This window comes from Alexandromys fortis, unplaced genomic scaffold (assembly GCF_014885135.2).
Source record: "Alexandromys fortis isolate MF-2015 unplaced genomic scaffold, M_Fortis_MF-2015_v1.1 scaffold_73, whole genome shotgun sequence".
Taxonomy (NCBI): Eukaryota; Metazoa; Chordata; class Mammalia; order Rodentia; family Cricetidae; genus Alexandromys; species Alexandromys fortis.
The window spans coordinates 3,078,830-3,094,389 of record NW_026067959.1 but is presented as its reverse complement, the minus strand read 5'-3'; the positions used below and the strand labels follow the sequence as shown (position 1 = coordinate 3,094,389).

The 15,560-nt window shown below is 40.6% G+C and overlaps 1 protein-coding gene across 7 annotated transcripts in view; it reads right to left on the bottom strand.

The window, feature by feature from the left end:
- Positions 1-15,560, bottom strand: part of Slc38a9 (solute carrier family 38 member 9) — a 78,793-nt gene that overhangs the window by 38,996 nt on the left and 24,237 nt on the right. For 5 of the 7 annotated variants that reach the window (XR_007593664.1, XR_007593665.1, XM_050152787.1 and 2 more), the window contains exons 3-6: positions 8,302-8,434; positions 4,714-4,835; positions 4,520-4,583; positions 3,541-3,634 (exon numbers count right to left, since the gene is read on the bottom strand). Coding sequence is in view for 5 of the 7 variants with exons in the window: in XM_050152787.1 (XP_050008744.1) it covers positions 3,541-3,634; positions 4,520-4,583; positions 4,714-4,835; positions 8,302-8,434 (413 nt within the window). In the remaining 2 variants the exon portion in view is untranslated. Of the gene's footprint in view, positions 1-3,540; positions 3,635-4,519; positions 4,584-4,713; positions 4,836-8,301; positions 8,563-10,650; positions 10,736-15,560 lie in introns of all 7 variants that reach the window. The other 2 variants (XM_050152785.1, XM_050152786.1) reach the window with 2 other exon arrangements.

Genomic DNA, 15,560 nt, shown 5'->3' with positions numbered 1-15,560 from the left:
GCCTAGCCAGTTTGGATGTTCACCTTCCTAGACATGGACGGAGGGGGGAGGACCTTGGACTTTCCACAGGGCAGGGAACCCTGTCTGCTATTTGGACTGGAGAGGGAGGGGGAGAGGAGTGGGGGGAGGGGGAGTAGGGTGGGAGGAGTGGGAGGGAAATGGGAGGCTGGGAGGAGGCGGAAACTTTTTTTTCCTTTTCTCAAAAAAAAAAAAGTTAAAAAAATTGGCCATTGTGCCAAATACGCAACTAGTTTCCTGAGGGGGTATACAGTGTGATTGTCTATCTGTCTTGCTGTGTGTATTATGGCCCTCAAATCTTGTCCAATGTGTATTTTCTAGTCTAATAGTAATTGTACAGACATTGGGGTGCTAGAATAAAAAGAAACAACTACAAAGAAAGGAAAGACATTCTAGTCTATGAACGTCCAATTAAGAATGAACTTTGAAGGATAGATAACAAGCTAATTTATAGCCCCAGCACAGAGAAGTTCTTCATGAATGATGGGTGATAGCCATCTCCTTGATTAGCAATCACATCACTAATGTGGGGGGGAGAGTGTCGCTGTAACTTTTATACGTGATATTCACGGATTTGTTTCTCTATGAATTACTTTGGGGTGGACTCCACCTTGGAGCATGTGGCTTTTTCAAATGTCCTCTTGACTACCTGCCAGGATGATTTCTGGTAATGCCCTAGAACTTTGTGATATATTCCTTTTAAAGTTTTTATATCCGTATTGATCAGGAAAATCTCAATCACTAGTTTATGTGCGTGAACTCTTAAATTTTCTTCTAATATCTTTAAGGCTTGATTTTTTTTCACATTTTAGTCTGAATATCATCTGGAATATATTTTTATACAAGGGTTCCCTCCCAATTGATGCTTAGTTTAACAGATACCAAACAGGATATACTAAGATCATAAACTTGAAATTTACGTTTCCATTTCCAGTCTAGTTTTTATGAAGATATTTTTTTTTTATTTCATGTGTATGAATGCTTTGCTTGCATGTCTGTGTTACATGTGTGTACCGGGTACCTGAGGCTAGAAGAGGGCATTTGATCCCCAAGAACTAGAGTTACAGACAGTTATGAGATGCCATGTAGGTGCAGGGAACCAGTGCACTTAGCCACTTAGTCACTTAGCCGTCTTTGCGGCCCTTCCGCTCTATTTTTTTCCTATTTCTAAGTCAGTAGCTTTCTGCTTTATAATAATAGCTTTATAGTTTGTTTTAATACCTGGTAAGTCTGATTCTTCCATACCACTGGTTTTTTTCTAATTTTCTTGACTGTGTTTGAAATGGGATTGAATTTATAGAGTTGATTTTTTATGGTTTACAATCGTGAATCTTTGAAACCTCACGACATTTTTTTTTTAACTTGTGCAGATTTAGTTCTTGTGTTCAGGTCGTTTGTATTTTTCTCCCATCAATTGTGTTCTGCTAAATTTTATCTAAGACCGTTAGAGTTTACAGCTTTACAGATTTTATCACTATAGAATGCTGTTGGTCCTGGCTTGGGGATAAACAGTCTTTAATTTTTTAAAAGTAGTATTTTCCTTAGAGCTTTACTAAGAAAAGGATGCTGAACTCCATCAAATGCCTTTTGGGGGTGTATCTATTGATGCACCCATGGATTTGACCTTGTTAGTGTAGTGAATAGTGTCGGGTTTCCTGATAGAATATCCATCTTGTCTCACTGGAACAAACCCTATTTTAAACACAGGCTATTATTTTTGTACATCACTGATTCTGTCAAATAATGGTTGTAACTATTTCATTTCTTTTTTTCTTTCTCTCCTTCCTTCCTTCCTTCCTTCCTTCCTTCCTTCCTTCCTTCCTTCCTTCCTTCCTTCCTTCTTTTCTTTTCTTTTCTTTTCTTTCTGTCCTATTAGGCTTTGCTTTAGGGTTGGGCTGACTTTGTAAAATGAATTGATCCAAGGTCACCCTTTTAAATGAGAGCAGTGAAGAAACACAGGCCTTACCCAGACAGACCTTCCCAGCGACAGTCAGAGGGAGCGCAGGGGAGGCCATGTCCCTCTGCGCAGACAGGCTGATGTAAGATCCATACTTACTGCATGTGTATAAAGAGCTCTTCCCGTTTCAGTCAGACCCGAAACCGCAGAAACCAAGGCTAAACAAACTCAACTTGGAACTTGAATGGCTTTTAAACAAGATTTTAAACAATACTCCTCAAGTGACTAAGGCAAACCAGAGGTTGGTTTGGACACGCTAATGAGACTGAATGAAAAATACATGTCTGCCAAGCCTTAAAAGTGTTTATGTTTTGCCTTTTTTTTTTTAATGAGGCAGAGTCTCACGTAGTCTAGTCTGGCCTTGAATTCGTTATGTAGCTGAGGATAACCTGGGACTTCTGAGATTATAGGCACACCATACTCAGGTTAAAGTCTGTGAAACGATTTAAAAGGTGTTTCTGTGTAGTAGCATCTACTGTCCTGGCTGCTTGGGAGAATGAAGGAGGGGCGGACTGGATGACAGATCATTTCTCAAGACTGCACCCAGTCCTAGCAATCCAACCAGACCCCGCTTCAAGCTTAAAAACAACAACAAAAAGATTATCCTCCTGATTCCCTGATCCAGAATTTATACAGATAAGTATTAAGAATTGTTTATACTTTCATATTTTTCTGCTGATACTTCGGTCTGCTATGAATAGGTCAAAACAAGTAAACAATAATTTGTAAGAGCCATAGAGTTCTTAATAATTCTGACAAATGTTTTATTTTAAAAATATAACATTTTTTTTGGCTGGGCGTTGGTGGCGTACGCCTTTAATCCCAACACTCGGGAGGCAGAGGCAGGTGGATCTCTGTGAGTTCGAGGACAGCCTGGTCTACAAGAGCTAGTTTCAGGACAGGCTCCAAAGCTACAGAGAAACTCTGTCTTGAAAAACAAAAACAAACAAACAAACACACACACACACACACATATATACACACACATATACATACGTAACATTCATTTTGGGGCCAAGGAGAGGGAGAGGCACAAGCACCAAGCTTGAGAACCTGAGTTTAATCTTCAGTACCCCATGGTGTAAGAAGAGAAAACTGTCTCCACCAAGTAGTCTCCTGATGCCCATATGCACTCACGAACACAAAAATGTAATCGTTGTTGTAAGCGACGTCTTCATTATTTTTACAAGGACATCAGCATTAATTTACTCCAAAGAACTCCCAGTTCTGAATTTCAGAGGGAGCCAGAGATTCATGAACAGACTGGTCAGCAGAAAACTACAAATTACAAGAGTAAAGAAAGCTGGGGCGTGCAAGATGGCTCCGGAGGTTAGGGAGCTGCCGCCAACACTGAAACTCTGAATTCAATCCCAGAGAATTCATGGTGGGAGAAGAAAACTGACACCTTCAAGCTGTCCTTTAAGCTCCATGTGGGCACTGTGGCACATGCACACACACAGAGATAGAAAGTGAAAGGAGACAGCTGACACACATGTAGAATACACAGTAGGATCTGCCTCGACAGGAAAGCTTGTTGATTCCTGGGGTGACGCATCGTTACTTACATATCATACTCCGTGATTTCACCACTCTATAGCAGCAATAAAGTGTCAGGAGGCCCATCAGCACGATGACACACATTCCAGTAGTAAATCCAGCCTTTGGGAAAAAGTTAGGTTCCTTTCATTATGTAAGAAAGCTTCATATGCAATTACATTGTTACCCTAAACAATTATGATAATAACATGATAATGGAGAAATGAAAAGAACATCTGCTTTTTATAGAGAATTTTATATAAATAAACTTCAAATATAGTGGTCTTTTTTTACAGTGTTAGTATTTGAACACAGCACCTCATGTACGCTAGGAAAGCACATTATCACTGAGCTATATTCCCAGTCCCAAAAAAAAAAAAAAAAAAAAGTAAAAAATTTCGACGGGGCTGGAGAGATGGCTCAGTGGTTAAGAGCATTGCCTGCTCTTCCAAAGGTCCTGAGTTCAATTCCCGGCAACCACATGGTGGCTCACAACCATCTGTAATGAGGTCTGGTGCCCTCTTCTGGCCTGCAGACATACACACAGACAGAATATTGTATACATAATAAATAAATAAATATTTTTTTTAAAAAATTTCGAAGTTATTATTTAATTAAGTTATTTATCTATTTTGGAAACAATATGGAATACAAATACGATGGCTTAAAATTTGCTATGTAGCCCAAACTGGTCTTGAACTCATGATCCTGTTGCCTTGGTCTAAGTGTCTGGATTACATATATAGAAAAAATTTCAGGGGTTGGAGAGATGGCTCAGCAGTTAAGGATGCAAACCAGCCTTTCAGGGCGCTGGAGCCTGGTTCCCAGCACCGACGCCAAGTGGCTCACAACTGTCTGTAACTCCAGCTATAGGGGGATCCAACACCACTGACCTCCATGGACACAGACAGTTATATGCACATACCCACACACAGACTGACACATATACACAATAAAAAATTAATAAATCTTAAAAAATTTTCAGATTAAAATGTAAAATCATATTACCTGTTTTATGCCCCAAGGAATACTTAGTATAGATGTTCCCATCATGGTATTCCAGATCATAAAACTGAAAGAATAATAGCAATAAAACATGAAGGTGGGCTTCTCAAACATTTTAAGTAAGTCAGAACTAATTAACCAGTTACTTTCATTCATATACAAGTTAATTCCATGCTCCAAGAAGTAGCTGCACTCACATCGTTACTAAGCTGGTGTTTTTACCATAGCCTTCAGTGTAACTCTGGAGTTTATAGGCAGAGCCCAATGGACTGTACACATAGTATTCCTCTGGAGCTGGGACTACGTGGTCTGGAGCAATCTTGGGGAAAAGAAAAGAGAAACATCAGAACCAGTAAATGTATAAAAAGGATGCATTCTACTGATCAAAGAAACGGACTCGACACACTTCTAGGATTTATGCTGAACTGAAACAGCTGGGAGGCTCTGGCTGATGGGCTGCTCTTAGGCAGATGCCAGGGAGATGCTTGGCTATTGCACATCTGGGCTTTTGCCCTCGCTCCCTGTCTCAAATGTGTGATCCTCCTCTCCTGTTTTTGATTCGTGAGTGTTGGGATTATAAAAACCCTCCAGCATGCATATCTTTAAGACACATTTTAGACATATTTCTAAGTATCATGGGCATTGAACACTCTGCATCCTTGATTAAGGAATTTAAAGTTATTTTTTTCAAATATAGTGGTAGATCTAAAGGAGCAAGAATGTATATCATCAAAGTACTTTTCACATTCACAAGAAAGAAGGAAGCAAAGAACAAAATGAAAGAAATCTCCACAGAGGAGGCCGCCCTTCAGTGAGGAGCTTTGGTGGTGTTACTTAACTCTGAGGTGAAGGTGGTTTTAGAAGAAACAGAGAGGAATTTCAGACTAAGGAATTAAGGAGCCAATGGAGAGTAAGTAAAGAAAGAGTACAGAGACTAATTTTTAAATGCTTTGAGTAAAAGAAACAGGTAAAAAAGTAACTTAATGAATGGCAAAACAAGGCTTTTAGGAGCTGAGGACACTGAAGTGTGCAAGCAAAAGGAAAGGGGGCGACAGAGAAGCAGCAGGTGTAGCGAGGAAGCCGGAAGGGATGCACCTACACACTTACTTTTCCCACTACTCCCACAGTTCCTCCAACCCACCTTCCTGTTCTGGAGGGGAAACCCACCCTGTTTTCTGATGAAACTGCCCATCTCCTGAAGGCGTTTCTTAGAGAAGAGGAAGTCCTCAAAGGCATGGAACCTGACAAGTGTGAACTGGTGTGCACCTTCTCACACATAACACCTCCATAGGCATTTGTAACTTTGTTCCATGTTTCTTATTTGAGAGGGAAGTAAGAGCCTCAAACTGTCTCAAATTCCAGTTGGACATGTGAAGCAACTGGACAAGACTGGAAGGCATGACAAAATGAAGCATTCAACTCTGCGCTGGACTATCTCACTGGATAAACAATGACAACTGAAATAGCCGGGGGAAGACTTCAAGGACGAGATGGAGTATCAGCCTTAGTAGGAAGAAAGGGCATACACAGATTATCAGCACACAATGTCACATCCTTCTCTTTCAATGCAGCGAGATAGGGCTGTCTCTGTAGGAGAGAATATCCTGGATGCTATGCATGGGGTGGCTTCAGAAACAACTAGTTCCTAGAGACACAGGCAGACGTGCACGTGAAAACTGCTCTTTTTCTTCTCCTCTAAGATCTAGATCAGCTTGTCTCCTGCCATGAGTAAAAAGGAAAATAAAGCGTAATACTATGCCATATCAAGAAGGAAAAACGCTCGAGCTCACAAAGCAAATGGGTGGGAAAAACAAGTAAACCCAAAACTTATAAGGAGCACGGTTCAACAATAGGTAGAAAGTTCTGGTTGTGTGTCCACACTGATGTACACAAAAGGGAAGGAAAAACCTACTCCATGTCCACCTCACCTAAACCTGTGCCCTGGGCTTAGTTTCTGGGTCTGGGTTATGCATGGGAAGACGTGGAAGATGGGGTGTTCTTAGGAGGCATGGGAAAACAGAGGGCTAGATCTCACTGTGGCAGTGGTCTAGGGTGGTATTGTCATGTGAATGTTCCTAGGACACACACAAGGATCTTGCTGACATACGGACTATGCTTCACTGGCTCTGACTAAGCCCCACACAATGGATATCTTTTTAGTAAGCTCTCAGTGACGCTGACGATGCTAATCTGTATATATGTATGTATGTATATATATATATATATATATATATATATATATACACACACATGTGTTTATTAGCAAGGATCTAGGAGAGGCTGGCAGAAAACTTTCTCCCCTCTCCAGTTTAGAGTAACAATAATGGGATTTTTTCATAAATGAAAAGGTTTTACTCTATGAACATTTGGTAACAATGATTTACTGTTCTTCTCCAAAACATACTTTTAGGGAAAATGACTTTGGGATTTTCAGAAAATGAACATTTATTTATACAAATTCATTAGAAATGGATCGATCACATTAACTTTGGTGACCATTTAGATGTACTAAAGTCAGTCACCTCAGTGTCAGTTAACAAAGGGATACGATGCATAGCATTGACTTAATTTCCAGGCAAGTGATATTCACTCAGCCCTAGATATCTCTGAAGTCTGAGTCTAAGAGAAAAGCATTTGGAGAGACTGTCAGACCATAACCTCAAATCCCATACAGATTTAGGTAATTCTATAATGGACTCCACTGTAAAGTCCTGGGCGGGCAGAGGGGGAATAAAAAAATAAAAATTGTAAAAAATTATTCTGCACATAACATTTCAGAAGTCTTTTTGAGATTTTAGAGCCAGGTATGGTAGTTCATGGCTGGAAAACAAAGAGAGAAGGGAAGGAGCTCAAGGTCACTCTCAGATATGTAGAGTTGGAGGTCAGCCTGGACTTCGTGAGATGCTAGCCAAACAAACAAAAGACAAGATCTTAATGCTGACTTCACACAGCCATTGTGGGGGTTAAATGAAAGGCCATGGTCAGGTGGTACCCACTCCTTGCTCTTGGTAAACATTTAGTGAAGGCTAGAGGCCAATTGTTTTCTTCATTTTTGCTATGATTGACTTTTACCATATTTTTTAAGCTTTTAAATTTCTCAGTATCTCACATCTGGTCACTGTTATATGCAACAGATTAATTACATATTTTTAAATTCTAAAATAATAAGACAGACTTCCGACAACCATGACTCTATAAGCTATGGCCCCTAATGCAAATTACCATTATTGTATTTACAGCCCTTTCCTAAGAATTGTTTTCAATGTTTATAAGACAAAACAATGACCTGTAATAGCATGTGGTCTGCATAGGCTAAGTTTTTATTTGTGAAAAAAGATGCTAAACAGAAAACTATCGGGCATATATATGAGCAGATTTGTTTCTAACTCCTATAGAAAATGTACGTAAATATTTTTCCTTGTAGCTTCAAACTTAGAAACCAAACAGACTAGCCAAATCTTATGTTTTTAGTCAATGATCTAAGCTGCTGTTTCAAAAGAAATTTATCTTCCTCAGAGCTCTTGGCATCTGAGATAAGCAGAAATTAAAAACAAAGAAAAAGCGCTCCAAGCTATTATCAACAGAGAGTTTCAAACACGTCTATGCCAGGGTAGATAAGCATGAAGGAGCCTGAAACACGGATTAACTACTACTTAGACTTTGCACGATGCTATCTTTGGAATACCCCCAGCGAAAAGTTCAACCCCTGGGAGTTGCCCTCGGCTTTGGTGTTTACTGTTCACTTCAACTCAACTTTGGACAAGCAGCAGAGCTTTGCCTCTTACCAGTGCCTTGTCTGCAGGAGTGGTGAGCCGGCTGTAGTAATGTATCCGCTTGTTCATAGCAGAGGCATGGTCACTAACCCTCTGAATGACATCATTCACATTGACGATGTTTGTAGGCTCTATATAGAAAGGCCTAAAGAAGGGAATATATACTTGACAAAAAACATTCAGGCAAAAATTCTGGAAGTCAGCCATTGCAGAGAATAACTTCTTGTCCTCCATTTGAAATGAGATGCACAAAGGCAAGGCATTCACTTCTCACTTTTGGTGGGGAAAGAGAATGTCACAAAAGAAGTATTATCATCCTACCCACAGAATACAACGTTTGTCTTATAATGCTTTTACTTTAAACACTCTTGAATCTTAAGGGATTTAGCAACAGAGTCGAGAGAACAGAAAAAAACTTAAGAATCATTAATGAGAAATATAGCAAAGAAAAACAAAACGTATCAGCTGTTGGTCTCCCACAGTGTAACTTAGATAGAAACAGCTTTGATTTGTCTTTTTAAAATACTTCTGGCACTAAATCAGAGAAATTACAGACAAAAAGGCCCCTTTACTGAAGAGTCTCCGCTCCTTCCTCTATAAGCCAAAGTTACTTCCTTTGACAAACAAAATTCCTGCTTCTCAGCTCCTGTCCTAGCCAACCTCTCTGTGTGTGACCTTCCAAAGTGGCTCAAAGGTGCATCACAGCACCAGAGTCTGCCTCACCTCCTTTTCCTGGATCTTGCTAACATACTCTGATACCTATTTTGTACGTGTTTGTATCCTCCCCAACTATGTCCCGATGAACTGCAGTTTCTGGCTTTCGGTCAGCATCTCCAGTCAGCCCCTTAGTGTCTTTCTGAAACTCCCTCACTTGCCTTCTAAGTTTTCAGTAATAAACAGTCCATGGCAAGACAAGGCAGAACCGCATGGAGCGCTGCGTTCCTCCGCCAATTCTCAGACCCTCCGCAGTGGAAGTAACACCATGTCCTGAACTGTGGCTGCTGCTCTTTCACACGACACACTGGCAAGAATAATGAAAACCGAACCCCAAGTTGCCAAGTGGCAACCCTGGTCTCACAGGCTCCTTTAAACTCCCAGTTCTGAGAGAAGCTTATGACACTGGGGTTGGTGAGCGACTTGGGAAACTGCTGATCTAAACCTTGTGGGGTGCGACTGAAAATCCAGTGAATGAAACTTTTATTTCTGCTATTTTTCTAACAAACCCTGTGATATGGTAGGTGTTGAGTTTAGTTTTCTGTTTCTAACTGACATGCAGAACCTTTGAGTCACTTGTTACTTATTCTCCATGACAACATCCAAATAAAGATATCAACTAGTCAATTTAATGGATAGTAACTAGAACATTTATAAAAGCAGATACATGGGCAGAGAGATCAACATGACATATTATATAGCAAACATACTGGCAAAGGCATTAAGTGCTATCAATAAATTTTAAAGGGATATTGTGAAAATAAATGGGTAAGAGGCTAAACAAACAATCCCTACTTATACATTTGCCTACTATAACCCAATATAACCACCACTCTCTCAAAAGTGTTATGATGTGATATATATTATTTCTATTTCCACTGTGACCTTCAGTGATACTTAAAGGGCAATGTAAAATAAAACTATAGATATCTGGGGCTAGAGCAATGGTTCAGTGAGTAAAGCGCTTGCTGAGTAAGCATGAGGAACTGAATTTAGATCTCCAGCGCTCAGACAAGCACAGAGGCACACATATTTAAGCCCAGTTCTGGGGGTGGGGGTTGAGGGAGAAACAGGTAAATCACTGGAGCTCATTGGCTAGTCAATCTAGGGAAACTGATGAGCTCCAGGTTCAATGAGAAACCTTAGGCAGAGTGCAACGGAGAAAGACGTTCAGCATCGACTTCTCTAACTCCTCTCTTTCTCTTTCTCTTTCTCTTTCTCTTTCTCTTTCTCTTTCTCTTTCTCTCTCTCTTCTCTCTCTCTCTCTCTCTCTCTCTCTCTCTCTTCTCTCTCTCTCTCTCTCTCTCTCTCTCTCTCTCTCTCTCTCTCTCTCTCTCACACACACACACACACACACACACACACACACCTGGGTGATGCTACATTGGGAAGCTCATACACCACAGGACATTCCTGCAGAATCAGTGCTAATAAAATTCAAGAATGTTAACTTAAAACAGATACTTAGGCTACTAAAAAGGTCTAACATTGGTAAAAATAGGTATAGATGTTATTCTTGTAGCTTTTTACTCTGAAATTCAATGGCATTAATATCAGCCACGGGGTTGGATTGAAGGCCTGCTGAAAAGCAGTCTGGAATGTGCTAGATGTCTTGGCTCCTGCCTCTGACTGAAGCGTTAACTGTACCAGTTTAGTTGGCTCGGGTACTCTGAGAACAGAATGACTTTGAAAGTTTTTCTTTTCCAACCATTTTCATCGAGATGTTGAGTGCCTGTTCAAACAAATATTTTGGAATTTTTTCAAAACAGATTCTCTTTAAAAATATACAATTCAGCATATTTTCAGTGAATTATTAGAAACACATGTCTAAAGCTTCATTTGAGAAAATGAAAATATATTTCTAACGTGAACTTTAGTCAGATCTTAGCACACTTTGAAAATGAAGAATACTACATAGAGGCCAATGCCCAGCAGAAAAGGAGTAGAGCCTCTCCTTTGAACACTTTCACCTGACTGGCCAAGTGTCGCTTGCATTTGACAAGGAGTTCATCTGGACCCATTGAAAACAAAGAGGGCGTATTTGTGTCTCCTTGAAAATATACATGGTTACGCCAAAGAAAAAATGTTTTAATACTGAGCAAAATTTACAAAATATTTAAAAGTGTGACTCAATTCTCATGCGTTCATTTAGTGTACTTATAAACCAAGAAACCTCACTCCTACTAACACCTTTTTTAGATTCTACTCCTTAAATTCCTTAAAATCTTTTGGGTTTTCAATCTGCCTCCACCCTTCTATTGCCCAGCCGTGCTTCTGGGAGGTTAAGCAACAGCTCTGTGACTCATGGGAAGGCGAGAACCCAGTATGGAAATCTTGATTTTGAAACTGTCTGCGTAGCTGAGGAATTCCAACACCTGACAGACAGGTTGGGGTATTTTTTTTTTTTTAAAAAAAAGACAAGGCAATCAAATATTCCAAAAATGTTATACAAATAAATTTTCAAATAATGAATCCACTCTATTTGCTTCTACCTGCCTGGTGAAACAATCTATGTTTACAAGACAGTTTTTCAATAAAAAGTACAGGAAAAGAAACAACTCCAGCCACTGCATCTAGAGAGTCCTCTGTTCCTAGGACTGATGGTGAGCACTGGCCTCCCGGCACACTCCTCACTTCCTCTGAAGCCCAGACATCATCTCTCATGAAACTCTGCTCTACAATCAGCTTTAAACACATCACAAAGGCCAATCCTATATAAGCTTCTTCTCTATTTTGGCTAGCTTATTGGTTTTAGTTTTCAAATTTATTGAATAAATATTATTTAAGTTCCAACCAAATATTAAGTATTTTGTGTGAGATATTAAGCAATGAGTAAAACACAGATCCCCAAGGGCTGTACAGTAACCAGCTGCAGAGATATATTAATAAGCGATTTAGACCCAGATGATGAATCCAAGTTCACATGCAACGACAGGAGCAAGGCAATGAGGTGGACTGCGTGATGCTTGCTCTATGTGGGGAATGGGGCAAGGGACACAGCAGAGGGAACTAAACTATCTGGTAGACAACTGAGGGAGTTATAGGTGAGCTGAATCTTAAAGTCTGAAATAAAGAAGTAAGTCAGACATGTGCAATAGGAGAAAAGTGCTTCCAGGAATGGAGGATGAGGAATGGAACGCATGTGCCCAGCATCTGTAAGGCCTTGGGTTTATTCCCTGTGCGCGCGCGTGCGCACGCGCGCGCGCGCACACACACACACACACACACACACACACACACACACATAGAGCGAAAGAGACATAGAGAGAGGGAGACACATAGAGAAAAAGAGACACACACAGCGAAAGAGACATAGAGAGAGGGAGACACATAGAGAAAAAGAGAAAGAGAGCAGAACCAAAAGGAAAAAAGTATGAAGATATATTGAAAAACACATATGAGTCAGTATATGGAGAATTTCACACACTAACACAGGACTTAATCCTCAAAGAAGGAAGCTTTCATTTCTGTTTCTCCAACTGATTAACTGTCAGATCTCCCAGTTTGAAATGTAAGGTACTCCAGGTGCACAGGCATTTCTCTATTCTCTCTCCACTGCTGGCTTCACCACTTAACTTGAGTTCATCCATATGCTGTCCATAAAAATATGACGTCCAGACTGAAGGCCTGGCTCGTGCATCAGATGGTTCCCCAGTGCGCCTCCCTTATCCTACCTGCTGGCCGTCACCACCCACCACACAAGTCTCATCGCCATTCCTGAAACACTGCAAGCCCACAGCTTCTTCAGGTCCTTTGTTATTAATTTCAGGAAAAAGCAAAGTCTATGAAGGCCTTGTATCTAGATGCCTGCATAGTTTAATTTTCATTTCTTTCAGCTCATTCCTAAACTGTCCCTTTTTCATTAAGGCATTGGCTTATTATGGTCATCACATGCAAATCTCAATACCTCTCTACATTCTTGCTATTCACCTCTGCTTGCTCTCCCTCACAGCTACACTACCTAATAGGACAGACAAATACTTTCTGGTCCCCTCTGGTGAAATGCAAGGTCCATGGGAGCAGGATATTTTGGCCAGTTTGGTCACTAGCATATTCTTAGAGCCAATAACTGTATCTGACAGGACATAGGAGCTCTACAAAATGTGCTAAGTGGGAGTTGAGAATTTATCTCAGTGCTTGCCTAGCAAGCACAAAGCCCTGGCTTTAGTCCTCAGTTCAGGAGGAAAGAAAATGTGGTAAAGGAATACAGGAAAACTAGTACTTTAAGAAAAATGTGTGCGCTCACACTGTGTGTGTAGACATGTCATGTGTGTATGCATGGAGGCTAAGGTGACACGGGGGTCTTCCTCAGTCAGTTTCCATGTTATTTTTTGAGACGATGAACCTGGAGCTAGTCTGGCTAGGCTGACTGCGAACCCCAGTGCTGGGATCACACTCCTGCCCTGCCGCTACCCCAGTGCTGGGATCACACTCCTGCCCTGCTGCTACCCCAGCTTTTACGCTTTGGATCCAAACTCAGGGTTTCATGCTGTGTGCAAACACTGTGATGGAAGGAACCATCTCCCAGATCCAAGAAGAAAATCATTTTGAAATGACTTTAGATTGTTACACAGAAATTGGAGAAACAGTATAGAGAGTTGGGTTTCCAGAAACCTAGGTTCCCCTAATGGTGGCATCTTTGATAATCAGAAGATAAGCTAATGAAAAATATGAGATGTGCTTTCAACTTTTCCATAGGCTTATTATTATTTTCAATAAAACCTTTGGGAGAAATGACAGTAAAAACCTGGGGGAAACTGAATCCAAGTGTCAAACGGCACAAACTAAGCAGCAACCTGTAAGAACAAACACCAAACAGTTGTAAACCTAACCTACTGACCACGAATGCACCCAGTGCTTTCTCGTTTCCTAACCTTCGTACTGAAATCTGTGATGTAATGGGTCCAGAAAGGCTCTTCCTGTAGCGTGTTGAGATCTTCCAGCTGGGCGGATGTGGAGGAGGGCCATTTAGGCCACTAACTCTTCCTCCACAGAAAGATATGCCATCTTTTGAGGGCTCTCTCCATATCAATGCGTGTGGGGGGGGGGCTAGTTTCTACATTTAGAGCACAGAGAGATGTTTGAATTTAGAGATTAAAATGAACAAAGGGAGATAGGAATGAAGGGGAACACAGGTGAGTAAAAAGGAGAGTCTGGGGGGCTACATACTGACTGAATTCAAAGTATTATACCAACAATATCAGTATTTCAAGCCTTAACAATTGCATGGAATCCTTGGGCATAGTGGTGCATGTCTGCAAACCTAGTACTCAGGAGGGCGTGGCAGAGAGACCGCTGGGAGTTTGAGGCTAGCCTGAGTTATATAATGAGTTCCAGGCCATCTGGTGCTGCAGACAGAAACCTGCCTCAAAAGACTAAACAAGGATGACAAAAATTATATGAGTACCAGAATATACTAACAGTTTGCAAGTACTAAATGTAAAAAAAAAAAAAGTTACCAGCAGGTTTCGACAATATCATATAATTACTAGTTACTAGATGACACTGAAATGAATTTGAAATCAGCCTAAATGATTAAAGTGTTACTTTAAAAAGCATATTAAAGGCTGATTATTTATTATTTTAAATTGAACTTTTACTGTTATGTTAGTATATACAACTTAATTTTTATCAACATTGCTTATTCTTATAATTAAAAGTTTCTTAGTTGGGTGGTGGTGGTGCATGCCTTTAATCCCAGCCCTTGGGGGGTACAGGCAGGTGGATCTCTGTGAGTTCGAAGCCAGCCTGGTCTATAGCATGAGTTTCAGGAAGTCAGAGCTGTTACAAAGAGAAACCCTGTCTCAAAAAAATAAAAATAAATAGCTCAGCGGTTAAGAGCACTGCCTGCTCTTCCAAAGGTCCTGAGTTCAATTCCCAGCAACCGCATGGTGGCTCACAACCATCTGTAATATGGTGCCCTCTTGAGGAAGGGACCTTTTCAGTCATTCTTAGACCATGAAAACCAGTATGGACAAGTTCAACAGAACCATCATATACGGGCTGCCTATGCATGCGTCAGCACTGCCAGGGCATAAATTTCACTCATTCATATTAGTGTATAGAGTATATAAAATAAATTACAAGTAGGTAAACATATGTAATTTGCAAATGAATGTGTACATATGCACATTTGCACTCAGTCCAATTTTAAAAATTGTTAGTGTTATTTTTCTTAAGTTATGTATTTATTTTATATGTATGAGGGAGTTGCCTGTACGCATGTCTGTGTACCAAAGAAGTGTCTGGTGCCCACAGAGACCAGCAAAGGGTGTTGGTTCCCCTGGGACTGGAGTTTTAGACAGTTGTGGGAGACCATGCGGTGCTGGGAACTGAACTGTGTCCTCTGGAAGAGCAGCTGGTGTTCTTAACTACCATGAGCTTCCCTTAGTGCCACTTTTTAATTGATAAGAACGGTATGCGGGAGCAGGTTTAGAAAATGCACATGCCAGAAACACTCGGTTGAAGGCTAGAACTTCCCTTTAGATTCTAAACTGTTAACTTAGCTGCAAGTAAACATCTTCATCAAAACCATATGGCGAAGAACCTGAGTGGAA